Below are 21,057 nucleotides of genomic sequence, written 5' to 3' on the forward strand. Positions count from 1 at the left end.
ATGAGTTTTCCCCTCTAGTTCTCCATATCCATAAAAAAAACCCTTAAAAACCTGTCTCTGTATGCCCAGGAAAAAAAATGCTGGCATACATGTTATGGAAATTGTGTTAAAAGACTGGTGTTTATACAAGACACAGGACAAAATATTTCTACCAAAATGATACATCATGGGCTACAAGAATGGGCTAAATTTCAATTCAATCAATGCAAATCACAGTTGGAAACCACCAAATGGATTTTCCAATAACAAAAAATCTTCCTGGGTAGAGCATGAGTGAATTGAAGCAAACCCTGGGTAACTACGCTCACAGTATAGTTCCTCTAGCAGGTCTGTGATCTCCTCTACCGTCTTACCCTCAAGATCCAAGCCCTCCATCTCATCTTGCAGGGACAAAAATGAGTCACATTAGTTTTTATGACTATGTGTTAATGTAAATTGATTAGCCACAACAATAAAACCACTAACATTGCTACTGGAAATATTTCCAAACATCCGTATGATGAGGTGAGGGAGATCTTCACAATATTAGGCAAATGGCTTTAATGTCGTGCTGGCTGGTTCATAAATATTAAAATAAGTCATAAAAAAAATTAGTAGCAAGTTCTCTTTGCCTAATCTTTATTTTGGTACCAGGTAAACTTACGTAAAGTCAATCCAGGTGTGGGGTTAGAGTTTGTTATTAAGGTTAATGTAGCATTATAATTGGTTTTAGGAAAAGGTATGGTTACAAATTGTAAAGGCTAACAAAACAAGCAAGCAAAAATGCCAACTAAAAACATTTTCAATACAAAATTCCACATTGCTTGTTAGTCAAGCTAACTGCTAATTTGCTAGCAGCTAACCCATTTTGCTTCAGCATTTTCAGTTCTTAGCTAAAGATTTTTAGTTTAGATAAGATAAGTTAAGACAAGATAAGATAAGATAAGACTTTATTGATCCCACAACAGGGAAATTTTTGCGTTAATTTAATTATGTTGGTAGTAAAATCTGACAACAGATTAAACAAAACAGTAAATGTTTGATTCTAAACTTAACATCTGATTTGAGTTTTTAAAAAAGGAAAACTTAATGCGTCGTATTTTATAGACTGAACACCAGTTGTTGCCCCAGTGAAACCCTCCCATTTTTACCAGCAATCGCCAGTGCATCCTGATGTTCCTGGTGGCCAGAGAAGAGCACATTTGGGCTCAAGTCTTTACAAGGAAACTGTTCCCATGGTGGTGTCAGGTCTTTCTGTTTGTCCACCCCTTCCACTTCCACTTCCAATATCACATGGAAGAGCTGGGGATATTTCTCTGGAGAGTCACAGGCATCGAGCTCTGGTCTGAGAGGAAAATCAATATGTGTGAGAAAGAAAATTGAGATGGTAAAACAGTCAACAGAGTGGAAGTCTAGCAATATTATTTTTTATAGTGAGAAACCAGAATTCCCCGATTTTTGTAAGAGATTTTCCTTACTTGTTAAACTTTAACATAGTGGTTCCAGGAGTGATGAAGCCAGTGTGGAACTGAATCTGGAAGATCTGTGTGTTGGATACCTAACACAAGCAGGAACAAAGATAAATGTTGGTTACATTATATTTTATCAGCACTCTCCTGCAGTCAGTTACCCCTTACCTGTTGTTCTGCAATGTTTTTAGGTGTTATGTTCAAGTTTTGCATGTGATAAATCTTTGTCATGTAATAAAATAGAAGCAGGTGAAATAAGAAAATCCAGTAAAAGAAACAAAATAAAAGGAAAAATGTTCAAGAAAAAAAAGACAAGCCCACTTTAACCATTTTAGCTGAATGGATTTTTAATTATTTTGTACTATTGATCTAGGCTTTAGTACTAATGTGCTATATAGCAAAATAATGAAGTCATTAAGCTACATATGCACATATTATTATAATGCAACGCATGGTGATGTACACCTATGTGTCAATAATCTGTCATAAGATTACTGAAAGACAATAATACCCAGATGAAACACCTGGACCAAACTAAACCAAAAATAGCATAAATAGTGCATAAATGCTTCTTGCAGCAGTGATGAGTGAGTAAATCTGCATATTTCTATAAATGAAGTAAATCATTAAGTCAAAAACCTTCATCCAGCTTCTTCTTGTCTTAAACAACGTAACAATGAGACACAACAAGCTGTTGAAGCTACCTGAAACTCTACAATGGCTTATACTTTAGCATGATCTTATCACCACAATCGTTCCAATACTGTCACTGTGACTTAGTTGGAGTTTGCTGCTTGCTAGTTAGATTGAGATGTTGATTTTATCGACATTTTATCTTATAAAGCAGACTAAGCAGAAGCGTACCTTGGCCTGCAGTCGTCCTCCAATGGTTGACCTCATGTGGTAGACTGAAACCACAACATCTCCTTGTACGCTTACACCCAGAGGGAAAACTACCTTGCCGTCCTGGACCCTGTGCTCTCTAGGCGTGCAGAGAAGGTGCAGCAAAGTGTAATTGAGGGAAAGTGTTACAGAGTGAGAAAAAGGAAGGGGATATAATGACACTTTGATTATACTTTCATTCATATCATACTCAGCATAAAATCTCTGAGACATTTGTAGTTATTCTATTCCAATACAGAACTGCAACGCTACCGTGCTCTCTGCGGTTCAATGCTGTCAAATTTTTTATTAATTTTGCTAATGTTACTTACCTCATCCTTTCATACTCCTGTGCAGTGGTGAAGATCTTCGTCTCTCCAATGAGAACGTCACAGAAAGGTCGACAGCCACTACGCTGCTTGTTGAAACAGGGGATCGGACTCATAGTGAGGGCCTTGATCACCAAGGGCTTGGAGTGGGGTAGGCTAGGCTTCTCTGATACCATGCTACATACATAGCCTATGTACCTGCAGGCAGAGAAAACAAAAACAGCAGTTTTCAATTTTCAGCACTCTGAATGATGCAATAAATGTCACTTATGAGGAGACGCTTGCACAACCATCGACTGTTAGCTTCTACAAGTATGGCAGGCGGACTCGTGGTTCTTCTTGCCCAGCAATCAAGAGTTTATGTTTATGCTGAGACAACTAATAACTGTTGGCTTCAGTGATGGCTGTATGTATATTTCAACATGTTATGCCTGTAACAGCATATGATCTGAAACTGTGCTCTTCTTCTTAAGTGTGAATGTGTTTTGACCTCATTTAATATGTGATTCTTTATTAGAAGTGGTAAATGTTCATTATCTATGAAAAATAGACTGCAGATTTATTAGACATTGAAGAATGTAACATCAGCAGAACCAAAGGACGACAACCGAGCACAAGGCTCCCACTTTTCTTCTTCTCTTTCTGTCACATTCACATCCCCATGTTCACTGATGCAAACCTGCGGTGTGAAGGCCAGAGGCCAGAACCTGGTCTTTTGGCGCTGAGCAGCTGCATGGCAGGAACTGGATTATTGAAGAGGTGGCAGAAGCAGAACATGGCACAGACCAAAACACCTGAAGGAGCGCGACCATCCTGAAAACCCAAAACAAAGATAAAATTACATGTACATCTTATCATAACTGCAATTTGAGCCACTGGGGATTTTTTCTTTTGAATAAACACACGTATTATTTTTCTATGAGTCTATTCATACATATGAACTGACTCTGAGTTCATTTCAGGTTACATGGATACTGTAACACTGTTGTTAACTGAGGTGAAAACACAGCTTTTTTAAAAAAGGAAGGGTTTCGTGAAGATTATGCAAGAAGGAGCAGTTTGCCAAGGCAAAGCCAAACCCACAATGACTTGGTAATAACATGCCCCAGCACATGCCAGTCTATAGTAGTCATGTCACTGAATTCCAATAAACAGAAACTCAGTTTCTATTGAAAAAGTCAGATATGGTTGAATTCCCAAATGTGTCTAATGCAAGTGGCTGATATTGCTAAAGTGTGATGATCCACGCACTAAAAGTGCCTTTCATCCAATAAGCCTAAATAGGACACCAAAGAATACACCATTCTGCAATAAGCATAATAAGATGACTTCTATCATTTTTACTGAACATCACAGACCAAAATGCAAAAATGAAATATTCTTCTTCTTTGCTTTTCATTTTCTTTTCAGTACCACCTGCTAAGTAACAACAGTGAGGAAGCTCACACGGCTGATTAATAGAGACCACAAGAGCAGTCTGAAGAGCTCCGAGCGGGAATGTATTTGGAGAAAAAAAAACTGTTACTCCAGCGTCAAGGATTGGCAACAGCCGTTGAAGAGGAAGAGAAGATTTCTGATCTGGGTGGTAACATAGCCTTTATCTGGAAGAATGATCCCTTTTGCAAAACTGTTTTGATTTATGTTAAAGTGAATTGTTAAATGTTGTAATTTTTATGCTTACCATCTCTACATTGTTTTAAATCTGTGATGAAAGGAATTCTTTTATCCCCCTCCCCAGCCTCTCGAGGTTCTGGGGGGATGTAGTGTTTCATTGCAGATACATCCTATCTGGAAGAGCTGTTTCTTGTGATGTTGCTTCCTGCTTTTATGACCCTTTTGGTCAGCAGGAGGTCACACACACACATTCTCACATGCATACAGATGTTTACACACACACACACACATATACATACAGTGCCTTGCCTTGGAACCATTTGGGGGGGTTTACGTGGGCGGTGCTTTTGCTGTGATGTGTATTGTGTGAACTGTTGTCCCAATAAAAGGCAGCAAGCGGAGGCCGTCGTTGGGGTCATTTTGTGATAGATACCAACGACGCCTCCCTTGCAAGTAAATCGATCGATCGCTGACTGTCTTGTTTTCTTCATGATGAATAAGTCTCTAAACCAGCGGGGCTTGTGGAAACACAGACCCAACAATTTCTGTAGATGTGGAAAAAGAAGGTGAGTCATGTTTGGAAATCTGTTGAGCAGTTGTTGTAGCATTTAACAACTTCAGACTTTAGAGATCCGTGTCTTGGAAGCACTTCATTTGATGTGAAAGCAAAGTTGACATGTAATCAATGATGCCAATATCATTGTTGAGCAAAATGTTTTGGAAGGGCAACAAAAAGATTCTGACACTAAATATGCTTCGGTCTATTTCAGACTCTCTGCTTTGATTCAAAAGTGGGTCACAGGACATCAAACAGCTCAAAAATTAACGGATGTGTTGTGGGACCAACAAAAACAAGTCCCTTTGCATAACAATCAAAAGTACCTCACTATGTACTTGTTTTTCATGGGAGAATGATTAGTAATAATTTCATATGAATCCTTAATAAATTCAACTATACAAAGGAGGATGAAGAATTTAATATAGGGCTAATGTATGTGCATCTCCTTACCGAGCATGTGATTACACAGACGTTCTTGGGATTCTGTTTCAGCCAGTTGTACATGTTTTTGCACACAGCGAACAGGTTGTGGAGGCTGGGTGCTTGGCGTGAAGGCCAATTACACTCTGAAACCTGTATTGAAGTAGATGCCAGGAATAAAAGGAGGGAGAAGGAAAGGGATTCCAGCAAAAAGAAAAAAAGGAGGCAGATCAGAGAGATAAAAGGGCAGGAAAGGGTTGGGAAAAAAGGAACAGAGGAGAGGAAAGGGGAGTGGTGGAAGTTAGTAACAGCACTGCAGCAGCAGAGCAACACAACAGACCAGTTGCCATGATGAGTCATCTGCTAAAGATACAGTGACTTCACAATGCAGACAGGGGGCCAGCTTCACCATGTTAACAACAAAGCATGACTCCTAACAAGCCTGACTCCTTAGCTCCCACATGTGCCTTCTATGCAGTAATAGGAAACCTAGCTGCGGAAATGTCCCGATGCTGAAAGATAAGCATAACCATAAAAGCAAAATAAGATACAATAAACTGTGTGTTCCAAATGTGGTAATTTAGCCGTAACACAAATTAAATTCTGAATAATGAAATGAGTGCTGAAATACCAAAAACTGCAGTTTCAGGAACAGCCAGATGAGGTTGATCGCTGCTAGCCGCTTATTAGGCCTTGCATCAGTTAATTTGCATCATTACACTGGATTTCTCAAAGGTGTTTGAAGTTTTGTTGTATTTTGTGAGATTTTTTTTTGAGTAATTATTCAACTTGCTGCAGGGTTAATTGTATATTTAAAAAAAACTATCCAAGAAGTCTTTGGTCCTGTTTTGTTTTTTTGGTAAGAGTAAAATTCTACCATTTATTTATGTGTTAGCACAAATTAGCAAGTACTGATGTCATGTGTGATGCAGCCATGCTCTGGTTTTGTTAGCCATCTAGCTTGTAGAAACTTTCCACCTTCTTGTCGAAATGTAGTCAGTTCTGGCTTCTAAAAAACCAAATGGTGACTGCCAAATTGACAGGTTATACACAAACCAGCTGATGACACTGGATACTTCATATACTGTTTGAACAACAATTTTATGAAACTCAAAAAATTATTCTCAAGTTTAAAAAAAGAAAGAAAAAATGTACTTTTTTAGCATTAAGCTAATGACTAGGAATAGGACTCAAGTACCGGCTGTTGCAGAGAGTTGGTTCACAGTAGTTCAATGAAATTGTTTATCTACTTATGCCTATTGATTGTGCTTATCGGTTCCTCTTGCACTTGTACTGATATCAGTTTTTGTGTTGGAGGAGAAAAACTGCGGCGTTGATATGGACATTCATTTTATGTTTATCACACAAAAGGACGAGAGCTCGATGGTAATGGCAAACTGCATTCAGGACAGAAACATCTGGATTATGGTGCTAAAACAACTTCAGCTCTTTTTAAGTACCTGCACAGAAAGCATGTTAACACTAAGGCAGCTAAGAATCCAGGCTGATGTTAAAAGTGAGCAACTGCTGACCCCAGCCTAGTAGCCAGACCCTGAACTTCCACAGGTAACAAACTGATGGCCCGTCATGCTGCAGTCTTCATTTCTACCTGTTCATGATTCTAAAGTAGACTCATGAGACAATGCATTTTAGGTCATTTTACTGAAAACCTTGAAATATTTAAGTAACGTACTGCATTACCTTTATGCAAAATATTCTATGTAATATTGTGTTACCACAAAATTAACACTGATTACAACAAAGAGAGAAAATACCTGCAATGCGCACAAACATTTCACCACACAGCATGCAATTAATTTGCCTGAATGTAATGCGGTTGATATTCTGCTTAGTGATGGTGGTAACTCTCAAAGCAGAGCCATTAAGAACCCAATGAGAACCTATAAGAGATTCAATAAGGAATCAAATGAATAATCCATACAATTAATGATCCGGTAATGAAATCGGAATCCTTAGCAATTACAGACCTGATAAAAAAAGCAAAATGAAACTTTTCTCTGGGTGGTTTGAGTCTATCAAGGAACAATCACGCCTAAAACTGTAATTAAGCCCTCCTATTTCCCTTCTATGTTTATAAAATGAAGAGTGCGAAAAAGGTGGAGCAACCACTACATGAGTAACAGCTTCATCGAGATCCATGGGCTACAGTCACACTCACCCTGTTGGAGAATTTGGCCCCACGGTAGTTACGCTGTGATAGGTTGAAAACAGTGTAGTGGTCCGCATGCCGGCTGTCAAGAAAAGAGCGGATGTCTTCGACATGGTTCTGGTAGCCAATCTGCACCGACTCAGCTGGATAGGTCATCACTGAAAAAAAACAAAGTTTGACATGTTCACATCCATCCATTCGCTTCCACTTATCCTTTTCAGGGTCGCAGGGGGTGCTGGAGCCTATCCCAGCTGTCATAGGGCGAGAGGCAGGGTACACCCTTGACAGGTCGCCAGTCTGTCGCAGGGCTAACACACAGGGACAGACAACCATTCACACTCACATTCATACCTAGTGACAATTTGGATTATCCAATTAACCTATCCCCACAAGCTGCATGTCTTTGGACGGTGGGAGGAAGCCGGAGTACCCGGAGGGGAACCCACGCAAACACGGGGAGAACATGCAAACTCCGCACAGAAAGACCCCGCCCTGATGTTGGAACTGAACTCAGGACCTTCTTGCTGTGCGGCAACAGTGCTAACCACCGTGCCACCGTGCTGCCATGTTCACATGTACAGTGCAATTAAGACAAACTCAGTCATGACAGAGAACATTTTAACAGAACTCTAAACAGTCTCGTTCAAAACTAAGCACAGCCTATAATTCAGCAGCTTGTAGAACCTCCTTTAGCAGCAATAACATTTCAGCCATAATTTTGTGGATTTGCTTGTGTACGTAGGAACATTGCTGTTTCTGTTGTATGACCCAATTTCAACCAAGCATTAAATGTCAGAGATGGCCTCACACTTGACTCTAGAATACTTTTACCTAATTCACCACTATTCTTTAAGGTTTCTATGGTTGATGTAATTAAATCCTGTACAACCTGCATGAAATTCTTCTTGAGATGACATGATGCGATCAAGTAAGAGTGGTTAGTTGCCTGGATTCGCGATATCATGAGATCACGCGAGATTTCAGTCCACCAGAAAATCACTGGGGTTAGAAGAAAAGCGCACACCTTGTGTATGCCATTGCTATTTATTGTGGTTTTACCTGTCAAGGACAAAAACGTAAAGAAAATTCTGTATCAAACCTTGTAATCATACCTTTCCTACTTTTTCTTGACTCCTTGAATTTAAAATAATCATGAAAAGGATTTCCACGTAAATAAATATCTTTCTATTAGCATTAAGTACTTTAGTTGGGCTAACATAATTTGCATGGATTGGATCAGTTCAATGAAATTATGATGGACTTAACTCCAGTAAATAAGTTGATTTATCATTAATTAATTAAGTTGGTCCAACTCTAGTACGTTACACATTGGAATAACAGAATTGAATAACGCTAAAATAAAGCAATTGAATCAATTTTTTTTTTTTTAATGTTCATTCAAAGAGTTTTTTTTCATTGAGTGTCAGTCTTTAACATGCTAACCGAGACCTGTAGAATCCAAAACATAACTCTGAGAATTGTACAGTCTGAGCCTGGAGTGAATTTTCTGTGACCCCCACTCCTGGGAAGACTGTGGTATTGTGTTAAAGCACACCAGACCATCAAACTGATCACAAATTCCAATTTTACGGAGGTGCTCACACTTGCTGATGTTCAGTTAATTAAGTACATGGCTGCTACTTACTGTCATAACTGTCTTTTTACCCACTGTGGAGTACAGGATTGCAAAAAGGTGAGCTGAGTGGCTCTGCACTCCAGCATGACTACCATGGGATATAAAGCCCTCGAGTGACAAATGTCTGACTGACTTTGCCTTTTAAAGGGCACATTGCTGCCCAATCAAAAAACTGGAAAACAGTCCAAGTAACATTGTTAAAGTTCATCTATCTACACACATGCGTATATACAATGCCCATTCGCTAGAAATACATTTACCTATGATCCGTGATGTTATGTAGGCAATGTCCAGCTCTCCTTTGGTATAACTGTAAGGAAAAAAGAAATCTTTGAAAACACGTTTTATTACATCATATATGTAAAACCAATGTCCACTGTCCACAAGCATCTCAATAAATGTTTAAAATATAAGTTGTAGTAGGCTTTACAAAATCACCTTGCTTTTGTATTTCTGTGATTTAGATATGAAATGTTAGAGATTCATAATGACTGTTTCTGTGCATTTAGCTACCAAGACAAAATGATGCATATATAAAAAGTTAGTATAAGAATATCCAGCATCCAAAAAGGTTGATCCACCTTTCTATCATTCACAGGTTGAACTGCATTACAGGCATATCCAAGTGATTAACTTCAACAGGCTTTAGAGCTGTTATCTTGTTCGGGCTCACCACTCTAGGCTGAACTGCCTGGGATCAAAGAAATACCATATGTGAATTCTTAAATTGAGCAGCACTGCCTTTCATTGCCAAATGTAGCTCTGCCATATGGACCTTTTTTTTTTTTTTCGACTGTGGGGGCAGCTGTGGTGCACTCACATACAAGCAGTCCACTAGTGCTCCAGCACAGCAGTGGTGGAAACACGTACTAATGAAACACTGCCAAAAAGGCTCAGGGTGGGGTTAGAGTGAGAGACGAAATTTGTTTTTGGACAAATGACTCACAAAAAGAAAATCTCACAACTGACAGCAGCAGAGGAAGGCTCAGCTCACTGTAGTTGCATTTATCTTTCAAGACAGGTTTGTAGGCTAATGCGAATCAAATTGAGTTGGCTTGTTGCCTACTGTGTAAATCCTGCAAGCTAGGCCTAGCTGGGACCGTCATCTCCGTGTGATCATGGAGGAGTGCCATATGGGCCTGCTGCAGTCCTAGACCTGGTTATGTAATGCAGTCCTTCTCAGCTAGACTGCTAAATGAGTCATGGGTTTTTCTGTAAACAAACCAAGCGTACCATATCACGTGAATGTGTCCTTTGATTTAGGCCGTTTGTGTAGTTTAGCCTTAAAAAAAATGTAACTGCTAATATACTACAATATAACAGACAAACAACCTTAATTAAATCCAACAGTGAGGGCATTGCATGTAAGTCCTCTATAATGAGGTAATTGGGCCACAATTGAAGCTTCTATTTTGATCTCAGAGTGTTTGTTGTTCCCAGAGTGGAAAAGCAGAGTCAACGTTTGACCGATTTAATGTGGAAAAAAAGGTCAGTTTTATCTTTACATTATACTTTTATTAGTAAATCGGGTCTGGGAGATCAGAAAGGTGACATTTCTGCTGGATATTAACACTTCTGTGTGTACATATGTGTGGTTTTTCCTATTTCTATGCTGAATAATACATCTATTACCATGGAAACAGGTACACAACTATGAGCCAACTAAACTGTGTGTAATAGAGAAACGCATCTCCAGTATGAAAAATAAAAAATATTGTATTAATGTGCAATCTGAACACCCCCCAACTAGCTAATAACAATAACACCACTATCAACACCTGACAAGACCAATTTAAAAACGGTAACGACCAGCTGATCCCAGCTGTGGTGGAGCGTTGATCTAATTACTGTGGAGATGCTAAATGCCAGCAGATGTTTTGTCAGACTGCTATAAAAAATGACTTGTCAGTCCTTTGTGTTACACAAAGACATTTGATAAAAGCTGTTGATATGCAGTCGATATCAGAGCGCACAATCAAAAACAAGCCCATGTCTAACAGACAGGAAGTTAAAAGATAATGACGAGACTGGTGCAATTTCCTCTTGCTGGAAAATGATTAGATACATTTTGATGTAAATTGCATATAAATAGTCAGAAGGTTTGATTTTGGACTCAGACTTTGTTTAATCTGCCACTGAATCCCTTTTTTTTCCCACCAAGTGGGCAATTTATCTAAAGGTAGTCAGTCTAGCAACTGTGTGACTAATAATTTGAAGGACTCACTTCTAAAATTGTGGTTTACCAAGATACTAATCATGCTAGCTCATTAAGATAACATAATGCTTATTCATTATTAACTTATCATCCCTGTACGGATGTTAGTATGTCATACCATTAATATATCATTCCACATCTTAGTTTTCTCTCATATGTATACTGTTACAATGGGGGATGTTTCAATTAAACATAGAGTTTCAAATAAAGAGGGCATTTATTTAGTGTCCAAATAAGCCCTGTGAGCCACATTTGAGACTGCTTGGTTTCAGACATAGACAGTGTTAAACATGGAGGTAGCCTTGGTGACGTCACCCACTGGTTTTGGACTTTACATTCTGAGCTTCAGGTTTGGCTAAAGCTCAGACATTTTGCTTCAGCTATGGACATTGCCATCCCCAACCTTTTTTGCACCATGGACCGGTTTATGTCCGACAATATTTTCACAGCCTTTAAGGTATCGTGGACAAATACAACAAATAAAATCAGTCCCGGAACCAAAAAAAAGAAGATTTACTGTGAGAGTTGCAGCACCCAAGCCTCAACTCTCACGGCCTGGTACCAAATGACTCACGGACCGTGAGAGTTGAGGACCGCTGCCTTAAGGCACACAGTGCTGGCTATAAGCACAGAAGCCCCCACCCACCTTCTGTTTGTGAGTATCAGCCAATTAGAAGAAAGATGTCTACAAAAGTGAGGCGAAAGAGAACTAAAGCACTTTTTACTATTGTACTGTACTGATGGCAGCAACAGATCTCTAAAACATTGGGACAGGGGGACAGAAGGCTGGAATGGTAAGTGGTACTAATAAGAAACAGTTGGAGAAACATTTTGCAACTAATTTTAGTTGATAACAGGCTGGTAATAAGACTGGATATAAAAAGATCATATTACCAAGGCAGAGTTTCTGAGAAGTAAAGATAGACAGATGTTTACCAATCTGCAAAAAATGTCTCTAATTGTAAAACATTTTCAGAAACATATCAGAATATTGTTCCTTGATGTAAAAGTACTTTATCTGATCTTTTTCAGAACACAGTAGCTGAACATCCGAATCAAAAAGATTCAGAGAATCCCGACAAATCTCTTTAAATGACAAGGCTGAAAATCAATTCTTCGGGCCGATGATTTTTCTCTGGGTCAGAGGTTGTTTGAAATGGACTGAAAGTGAAAAACTGTTTAGTGAATATGAAATACATTGTTGATACATCTTTCAGACTAAAAAGGAGAGAGACTATCTGGCTTGCTATCAGCTCTCAGTTCAAAAGTCCACATCTCTGATGGGATGTTGGTGCACTAGTGCCTATGGAAATCACTGCTTGAACAGTCACCTTCAATGCTGAAAGGTATATACAAGCTTTAGAGCAACATACTCTCCCATTGAGACAACGTCTTTTTCAGCAATACAATGCTAAACCACATACTGCATCTACCGGATTACAACGCACAGCTTCATAGTAGAAGACTCCAGGTGCTAAAGTGGCCCGCCTGCTGTCCAGACCTTTCACCAAGAACACAAAAGAGAAGACACAACGGTAAACGCAGTTCTGTCCCAACTTTCTTTAGACGAGTTACTGCCGTCAAATTCAAAATGAGCTAATAGTTTCTTTACATTTTCTCATTCCAAAACATTTTATCTATGTTTTCTACATTCTATTGGTCTATGACATTTCCAAATGATTGCATTCTGTTTATATTTACAGTTTACACAGCATCCAAACTTTGTTACTGTAGTGGGCTTGTAACAGGTCCCCCATCGTTGGCATCTTTCTGTGGATTACATGATCACTAATGGTCACCACTGATCTTTTCTTTCTTCTATCTGACCTGAGAGACAAAACAACAATTTTTAGCAGTTATTAATTTTTATGTGACTTTCTTATTGCTGCACTACTTTATTCAACTTGATATTGGTATTAACTCTGATGTAATAGCTCAAAAAAAAAAACAGTAAAAAAAACCCCCAAAAGGTAAACTTGCTTGGGTTGGTGTATAGATGTACCGGTATGTTATTAAACCCATTCTGAGCAGTACAGCACTTCATGTTCATGCTTTCCTCCGAGAAAGTAAACACCCTGAGCTTATAAGACATTTTAGGCTGAATACATGAGAAGTGAGGTGCTCTATTAGAACCTCTCAAGACTACACAAACATAGTCTCAACCAAATCAATGTAAGTGGGTTAGATCCCGATGGATATTAGAGTCGGGCTCTCTACATTTCCCCTATGGTCTTCTCTAAAATTCACTTGTCTTCATTTTGTTTAAGCAGGATTTTTATAGCATGTCTGCTTAAACCAATTTAAGTGGCTACATAGTGTTTGCACTGCAATCATCTATCCTCGGGGCCTGATTTATCTTCATTCACTCTTCAAAATCACAGTGGGATTTTTTTTTTAAATTCACCAGAGTTTCTTATTTTGTAGATAAGATGTGCTGTAAGTTTGTGTTCTGTATGTTTTGGTGTCTGAAAAATGACATGGATAATGAAATTGGGAAAACTGGAATTTTAGATGCAGATCAAAGCTTGAAAACTTGAGGGAAAAAGGCAAATTAATGTGTGTCTGATAGGGAGGTCGGTGGAGTGGGGGTTACAGCCTGGGTGCAGACAAAGCACACCGTGTTATTCACAAAACCAGCACAGCCATCAAGGCTCCATATTCATTGTGCTTCTCACAGACACAAACACATTGTTGCTTCAAGTCGCCTGCCCTGCAAATTTTTCTTCTTCAGCTACGTAAAGAAACACAGGTTGGTTTTAATAATTCAGAAGCAGCTCTTTCCCTTGACTACGCATGAGAACAGAAGCAGAGAGGAACGGATCAAGACCTGTCGGGGCATTCAAAGAAGGCCCATTTAACAGCAGAGGTGTCACGTTATACCGAGGAAGCTCAAGGGAATTTTTTTTCCCTTGGTTGACATTCTTGTATCTCATTTAAACCTGCCTTAACACTTTGTCCATGTCAGCAGACACAGTTGAATATTGGCAGTCACATTTGAGATAAAGTCCAAAATTTGCTTAAAATCTATTTACTCATCTTCTGTTAAGCAACAACTTAACCAAAAGACTACATAACAAGAAAATATGGAATGTTTTGCTGGAATAATGATACATTAATCGAAACAGAATTGTTTGGAAGTGGTCTGAATGCATACTGTTTAAGAAAGCAAAAGGTATGAGCTAGCCTACTTCTCCTCCCTCCATTATCCCTTATCACACATGCATATACAGTCCCCACAAACACACTTCACATCGCATCACACAGGTTCCTAATGAAATGAATCCTTCTGTATCAGCAGTGCTCTGGCCATTTGGCACAATGAACCGCCATGAATAATGCAGCCAGAAGTGGGGCAATAGACACCAAAGAGGGAGGCAGAGAGGAGAGGAAGAAAGGTGGAGCCAAGCGGGCAGTCGATCAACCGAAAAACACAAGGAGAACGAGAGGACAGGAGAGTGGGGGTTTGCCAAGATGTGAGCGACAGAAAGAGAGAGACCCTGGAGAGGAAATTTCACAATCAGACTTGCTGAGTCAATAGTGAGGGGAGCAACGTAGGGGTGTGTGTGTGTGTGTGTGTGTGTGTGTGTGTGTGTGTGTGTGTGTGTGTGTGTGTTTGATAATACAGAGGCCTCTTTGTGCCACCCTGTGCAGATGCCTGTGCACAAACACATTGGGACGACCGAGCCGTGCCAGACTCTGAAACCTCACTCTTTCCTCCCTCCATCCCAACCGCTCTGCTGCTTCACTTCTAAAGCTAGTTGGAGACACTTGTGATCAACATCTGAAACAGCATTCGGTTAACCAGTTCGCTCGCTACTGAAGCACAGATTTAAGATGGACTTGTGTGCAGTATTCATCTTTGGCTGTACAACACTAGAAAAATATCTACAGCGGGGATGTCAAACATGTTTTAAATTGTTTGCCAAATACATTGGCTACTTTGATCTGAAGAGGGCCGAACCAGTGATGGTTCCTTTTTTATCAGGGTAAAGAAGTTTAATTACACATTTAATTTCATTTAATATAACAAATGCTGCAGCAGTTAATGTGAGACATCTGTTAGCATTTCTAAAATTATAGAAAAATTATAGATTATTATTTATTACTTTGGTGTGGTTTGAATGACAATAGGGTCCCTGGTTAGTAGAAAAACTGTAAAATTTAGGAAAATAAAGTTCAAAGTCCAAAATCTAAGCCCTCCTTCACATTTTCCAAAGCCATCCAGTGGACCTGATTGGAGTCTCTGGCGGGCCAATTCTGACCCCTGGCCCTTATGTTTGACTGCACAGTGTATTTAATTCAGTGTCACATGGTAATAAACTCAAGATAAACTAGATGTGATCACAATGACTAAAAATCGTATCTGTAAAAATCAGAAGCACTGACTGAGCTTATATTCAAGGTCATCATTTTGAGCACTTCTGGGCTGTTTTTGGGGGGTTTTTTCTTTTCTTTTTGTCTCTTGGCCAGACTTTGTTTCTGCGATGCTTTAACTTGTTTTCGTTTTTGGGATGCGAACAAAGTTGCAGAGAGCTGATCACTCCTGTGAGTGATCCAGGTATTGGGCAAGGTCTGGGTTAGTTTGGCCAAAAAATGCTCTGATGAATGAGACATGCTGGTAGCACCAGACACTCGCCCTCAGGTCCATCCATGTTCCAGCAGAGCTCTGTATTGACCATCTGACCCAGTGAAGTACGCTCCTGGTTTTGTTCCTCACTGGATGTGCTCCCTTCAGGATTGAAAACCTCAAACTCTTCACCTGAAAACTGCTGGAAAGCATCAACAGTGATGATCTTTGACAATATTCAGGTCAGTTTGAAATAGACGTTAATGTGAGGCTAAAAATCACTGTCTGGACATAAACAACACGACAACCTTGAACATAAGATCAGCCACATTTTAATCAACTAAGAGTTTTTTTTATTTTTAATCATCACTTCTATACAGTTGCAGTAGCCGACCATTGCTTTTGTTGCACAAGTCTCTCAAAAAATAATCTTTGCTTATTAGTATAACATTTGAGCAAAACTGTATTCATTCCTGTAATATGAAACCATATGAATGCAGTGGTCACTTACGTAGCAACTTGATGCATGACTTTGGTGGAGGTGTCCTTCAGCGTGTCTTTCAGGTTGTCCTTAAAGTTGCTGAAGAACTTGCCAGCTCCTCCCTTGACCATATCCAGCAGCCCTCCGCCATAGCCTGCATCCATATCTGAGAACAAAGGAGCAAGAAGCTTTTCAAGCTCTGATGTCACTAATGTCCTACAAATTCCTACTTCATTTTGCTTTAGGGCAGTCATTGTAGCTGATCCCACCTTTGTGGCGCAGGGAAAGCGACCAAAATTACACGTGAGAGGAGGGCAACCTTCTGCTGAAACGTCCCATCATACGTTTTTGCGCAAATGATGGATTTACACGCAGTCCTTTGAGCCCTAATTCAGAGGTTTTTCATTTGGTGATGAACATGAGTCACTGCTCTACACACTCAGTAAACATGTGTGTAGGTGTGAAGGAATGATGGAGAAGGACATAAGAGACAAGACACACATTAAAATGCACACCAGCTCATGCGCATCTGTGTGTGTTTGCATATATTCTTAACTTTGGATGAGGCCCATGTGTTTAATCTGAGTCACTCAGACCCTCCCTCCTCTATCTCCCCTCTTCACCTACTGTGCATAGAAACCACCATGTCATTACTTTATATCATCTGGCAGTGCTGACTAATCTACCGACATTAAACATGATCCCGCAGACAAACACCCACAACCGGATTTTAGGCAAAGTCTCGTCCTAGCATCATGCTTCATGCACAACCTGTCTTGTCTGCAGAAATGTGCACTTGCCGACAGAGAAGCATTCAGTCAGTGCTTGAGTTTATGATCTGTGAGGAGTGAAAAGAGCTTCTCCCAACCAAACCGGTCAGTGGGGATCATTAAGCTAGCTGAGCATCAAATTTTAGATCGGGCCCAGAGTAGGGTTGTTTTTTGGTTTTCCTCATCTATAATTCATCTTCACGTATGTGCAAGTGGGTTTTTCCCCATGATTAAAAACAAAGAACGCTTAGTTTATGTGTTGCACTGGCCTGGATAAACTAATGGAAGTATTGCAAAATATTTTTAACAGGCAACTTCTTCTTCTATTTCAAAAAGAAAAGTCCCAGTGATGCAGGAGAAGGAACACTGTGCACTTATGCAAAAACAGACTGAGTCTGTACAAAGTTTTTCTTTGGTTTAAATAGTTGGAAATGTCAGATTCACACTCTTAAAGATGTTATGGGTTTATCGATGACTTTCATCTGGACAGTACTGGGGAAAAGGGTTATTGAGGTTACACAGATGGTTCATTATGACGAGAAACTACTGTACCACTAGTTAGTAGTTTGTGGGATGTTTCTAACTCTGAAAATGGAATATGACAGGAATAGCTCATAGGAATAGCTAATGTGCTATGCAAGGACATATTTGTTTTCATGCTGGTTGGCTGCCGTGCCTTTCATGTCAGCCAACCAGCATGTCAGACTGTCAGGCCAAGCTCAGAGGTTGTCAAAATCAGAAGCCAAACAAAAAATTTCACTTTTATCTGAAACATCTACCCACATACTTTTGCTATGCTATCAAAATCTCAAAACTTGACATTTTGCTAAATGTTTTCTTTGCAATTGGATCAGAAGCTTGAAAGCATCAACTCCATCCTTATTTTAGGAGCTTGGAAAGACGCAAAGACATTACAAACAACGTCTAGGAGAAAAGCTGCGTGCAAAGTTTGATATACAACCACAGACAGCAGCTGCTTCAAACTCCTTCGACAGAGACTCCTTCGCCACATGCATGATGTATTTGCAGCGATTCTTCACTAAGTTCCAAAATTAGACTTTTGGTCTCTGACTGCTGAGGCATGATGTGCATGACAGGGATTTATTTTTACTGAGAAATAAAACTCTTGCAGCCTGTGACACACCAAAATTCCCCCATGCTAAAAAAATTGAATTGAACTTTGCAAACAGCAAAGATTACCAGTGTTACAGTTTTTCTCGATTGGTTTGGCTCATTTCCTGAAACCGAAATGACATTCTCAAAATAACATGGACAAATCTCCAAACCACCTTGCAATTGTTCACAACAGAATGTCATTTCTCATTGGTTTTATCAAATTGCAAATGCTTTAGTACATGTCTCAAGTGACTCTGTGCTTCTTTTCAAATGATTATGTACAAGTAGCTACAGTTAGCACAATGAGCCCACATTTAGCACATTTTCCAAATAAATAGATCTTGGCGATCTAAACTGATTAGTTGATTTTTCAGTGAAATGGTTACTCACTCCAAAACATATCAGCATGGTTTCATTGTGTAAGTCATCATATGCACAATTGTCTGTTCAACTGTCAAAATTAGTCAAAGATATAATACCATGAAAGAATATCTTGGAACATTTGATAAAGTTATGACAGTACTTGACAATCAATCAGGTGAAATTAGAACTAACGAAGGAGCAGTTTCCCACATCTCAGATGACCAATCAAACAGGTTGTTTAGATACCTGACAGGTGTTGTCTATGATTATGAGCTGCTGCCAAAAGTATATAGACAGAGCTTGGCCCGGGGCCAGTTTCATTTGCAGTGTGAACATGGAAGCACCTCGCCAAGTACAACAGCAACTTCCTGCTCGAGGAAGAGGAGGAAGAAGAAGAGGAAGAGGAGGAGTGAGAATGCATGGAGGAATAGGGGGAAGAGGCCGAGGAGCACGGAGGCACCATGATGTCCCAGATGAAATCCGGGCCACCCTTATTGACCACGTTATAAACCATCGCCTCACAATGGCAGGTCGCCGAGTGCAGCCTAATGTGCCTCGGTCTACAGTCTCCTCCATCATCCAAACCTTTCACAGGGAAAACAGGTACAGAACTATGCTATTGAACTATTCAGTGTTGGTGTGTGTGTAGGCCTAGAGTACCGTAATATCTTCATGTGATGTCATATGATACTATAAAAATGACAAAGAAAACAAATGGAGAAAATACTGTGAATAGTATTCCAGTCACTGTGCAGTGCATCACACTTTTAGTACCATAAAACAGCAGTACAATTACATTGGTAACTCATTTTGTAACAAATTTACAGTGTTGACCTTTGACTTGTATGTCTAGGATTGGACGACAGCCTCAAGTGGGTGGCAGAAGAAAACTTCTAAATGAACAACAAGAACGAGAAATATGCAACATGGTCATTGCAAATAATGCCATCACACTGAGACAGATTCGTAATGCAATCCTGCTAGACAATGTAATGTTCCAAAATATAAACTCTATCAGCATCTCCACAATAGACCGGGTATTGAAGAAACATCAGATGACCATGAAACAGATTTACAGGGTACCATTTGAGAGAAACTCTGACAGAGAGCAGCGCGTCGATGGCCAGGGGGATGAGGATGGTGGCCAGGAAAGAGAGGGTGACAATGGCGACCACTGCAAATATTACTGTACTATAGTTCTGAAACTTTATTTACAGTATGGTAGGCTAGGGTTATTTGTGGGTTTTTTTGTTTTTTGTTTGTGTTTATAACTGTTCACATTTACAGAATCCTGTATATGTTTTCTTTTCACAGTATGTTCTCTAATGTTAACATTTCTTTGTACGAATAAAAATGTTTACAGTTTCCTTGAGTATGAGTAGTTTATTGGAGGCTGATTTTACTGTAAAATCTTTTAGTTTTATTCATAGTGGTATTCTGTTGCTGGACCTGTGCCTCAGTGACAAAACGTCTAAGCATTTTGACTTGCAGTGCTTAAACAATGCCAAAGGTATAATGCATTTTGGGGGCATTGACTATTTATATGGGAAGGATATTTAGTTTTGACACATGGATAAACTCTTTTGGGAGAGATATGAGCTTTTGCAGGGGATCCATGGTGTTGTGCTAAACCATCCAGGTTATTTTGACAAAAGCACTAAATGAATGCACATGTGCCAAGGCACTTGAGAAGGATCTGTGCTATTTTGACTGTACTGACCTTTTATATGGGAAAGGAATCTGCTTTTGAAGCATGGACGAAGAGTTTGGGGAAAGATATTTGATTTTGCTAGTGAGCTATACTGTTGGGCAGAACTGTAAGACTGTTTGGCCAAATGACCTTATGGTTTTGAGAATGTCATCTCGGTTTCAAGAAATGAGCCAAACCAATCGAGAAAAACTGTAATAGTATGTCAAAATGAAAGCTGAACATTCAGATAGATAGATAGATAGATAGATGATAGACAGATAGATAGATGATAGATAGATAGATAGATAGATAGATAGATAGATAGATAGATAGATAGATAGATAGATAGATAGATAGATAGATAGATAGATAGATAGATCGATCGATCGATCGATCGATCCAGTCACCTATCTCAGAAATATAGTTGCATCATTGGGCGTGTCTACACTGAACAATAAAAGCTAAAACAGTCCTCTTTCCTTTTTTTAGGCAAGGCTGTGATTTCAGTGGTACGTTTTGACCCATTTTAAGCTCCTTGGCATACACATCTGCCAGTCAGTGACCTTGACAGGATTAAGAAAACCAGGATCCTACACTCTACTCTGACATCAAGAACTAAGTGTATGTGTCAGTCATGTTTGATACCTGTACAGATGGAGAAGCAGCAGTGATGCTGAATGAGCAAACATTCATAAAGAAATGTCACATCCAAAAGAGCTTTTTCACTTAAAGAAGGTCGGTCCGATAGCCCACATCGCCCCTCCTCAGCTGCCTAGTATCACATTCACTAAGCTGAC

At 39.5% G+C, this 21,057-nt stretch overlaps 1 protein-coding gene across 3 annotated transcripts in view; it reads right to left on the reverse strand.

The window, feature by feature from the left end:
• dnajc6 (DnaJ (Hsp40) homolog, subfamily C, member 6) overlaps nucleotides 1-21,057 on the reverse strand; it is a 39,728-nt gene that overhangs the window by 8,651 nt on the left and 10,020 nt on the right. For all 3 annotated transcript variants that reach the window (XM_005945111.3, XM_014340982.2, XM_014340981.2), the window contains 9 exons: nucleotides 16,352-16,487; nucleotides 9,319-9,368; nucleotides 7,432-7,580; nucleotides 5,283-5,405; nucleotides 3,339-3,472; nucleotides 2,663-2,857; nucleotides 2,313-2,430; nucleotides 1,458-1,537; nucleotides 1,131-1,324 (listed from right to left, as the gene is read on the reverse strand). In XM_005945111.3, the coding sequence (XP_005945173.1) occupies nucleotides 1,131-1,324; nucleotides 1,458-1,537; nucleotides 2,313-2,430; nucleotides 2,663-2,857; nucleotides 3,339-3,472; nucleotides 5,283-5,405; nucleotides 7,432-7,580; nucleotides 9,319-9,368; nucleotides 16,352-16,487 (1,179 nt within the window). The remainder of the gene's footprint in view (nucleotides 1-1,130; nucleotides 1,325-1,457; nucleotides 1,538-2,312; nucleotides 2,431-2,662; nucleotides 2,858-3,338; nucleotides 3,473-5,282; nucleotides 5,406-7,431; nucleotides 7,581-9,318; nucleotides 9,369-16,351; nucleotides 16,488-21,057) is intronic.

The sequence above is a fragment of the Haplochromis burtoni genome, unplaced genomic scaffold (assembly GCF_018398535.1).
Source record: "Haplochromis burtoni strain Fernald_Lab_line unplaced genomic scaffold, NCSU_Asbu1 Contig_423, whole genome shotgun sequence".
Lineage (NCBI taxonomy): Eukaryota > Metazoa > Chordata > Actinopteri > Cichliformes > Cichlidae > Haplochromis > Haplochromis burtoni.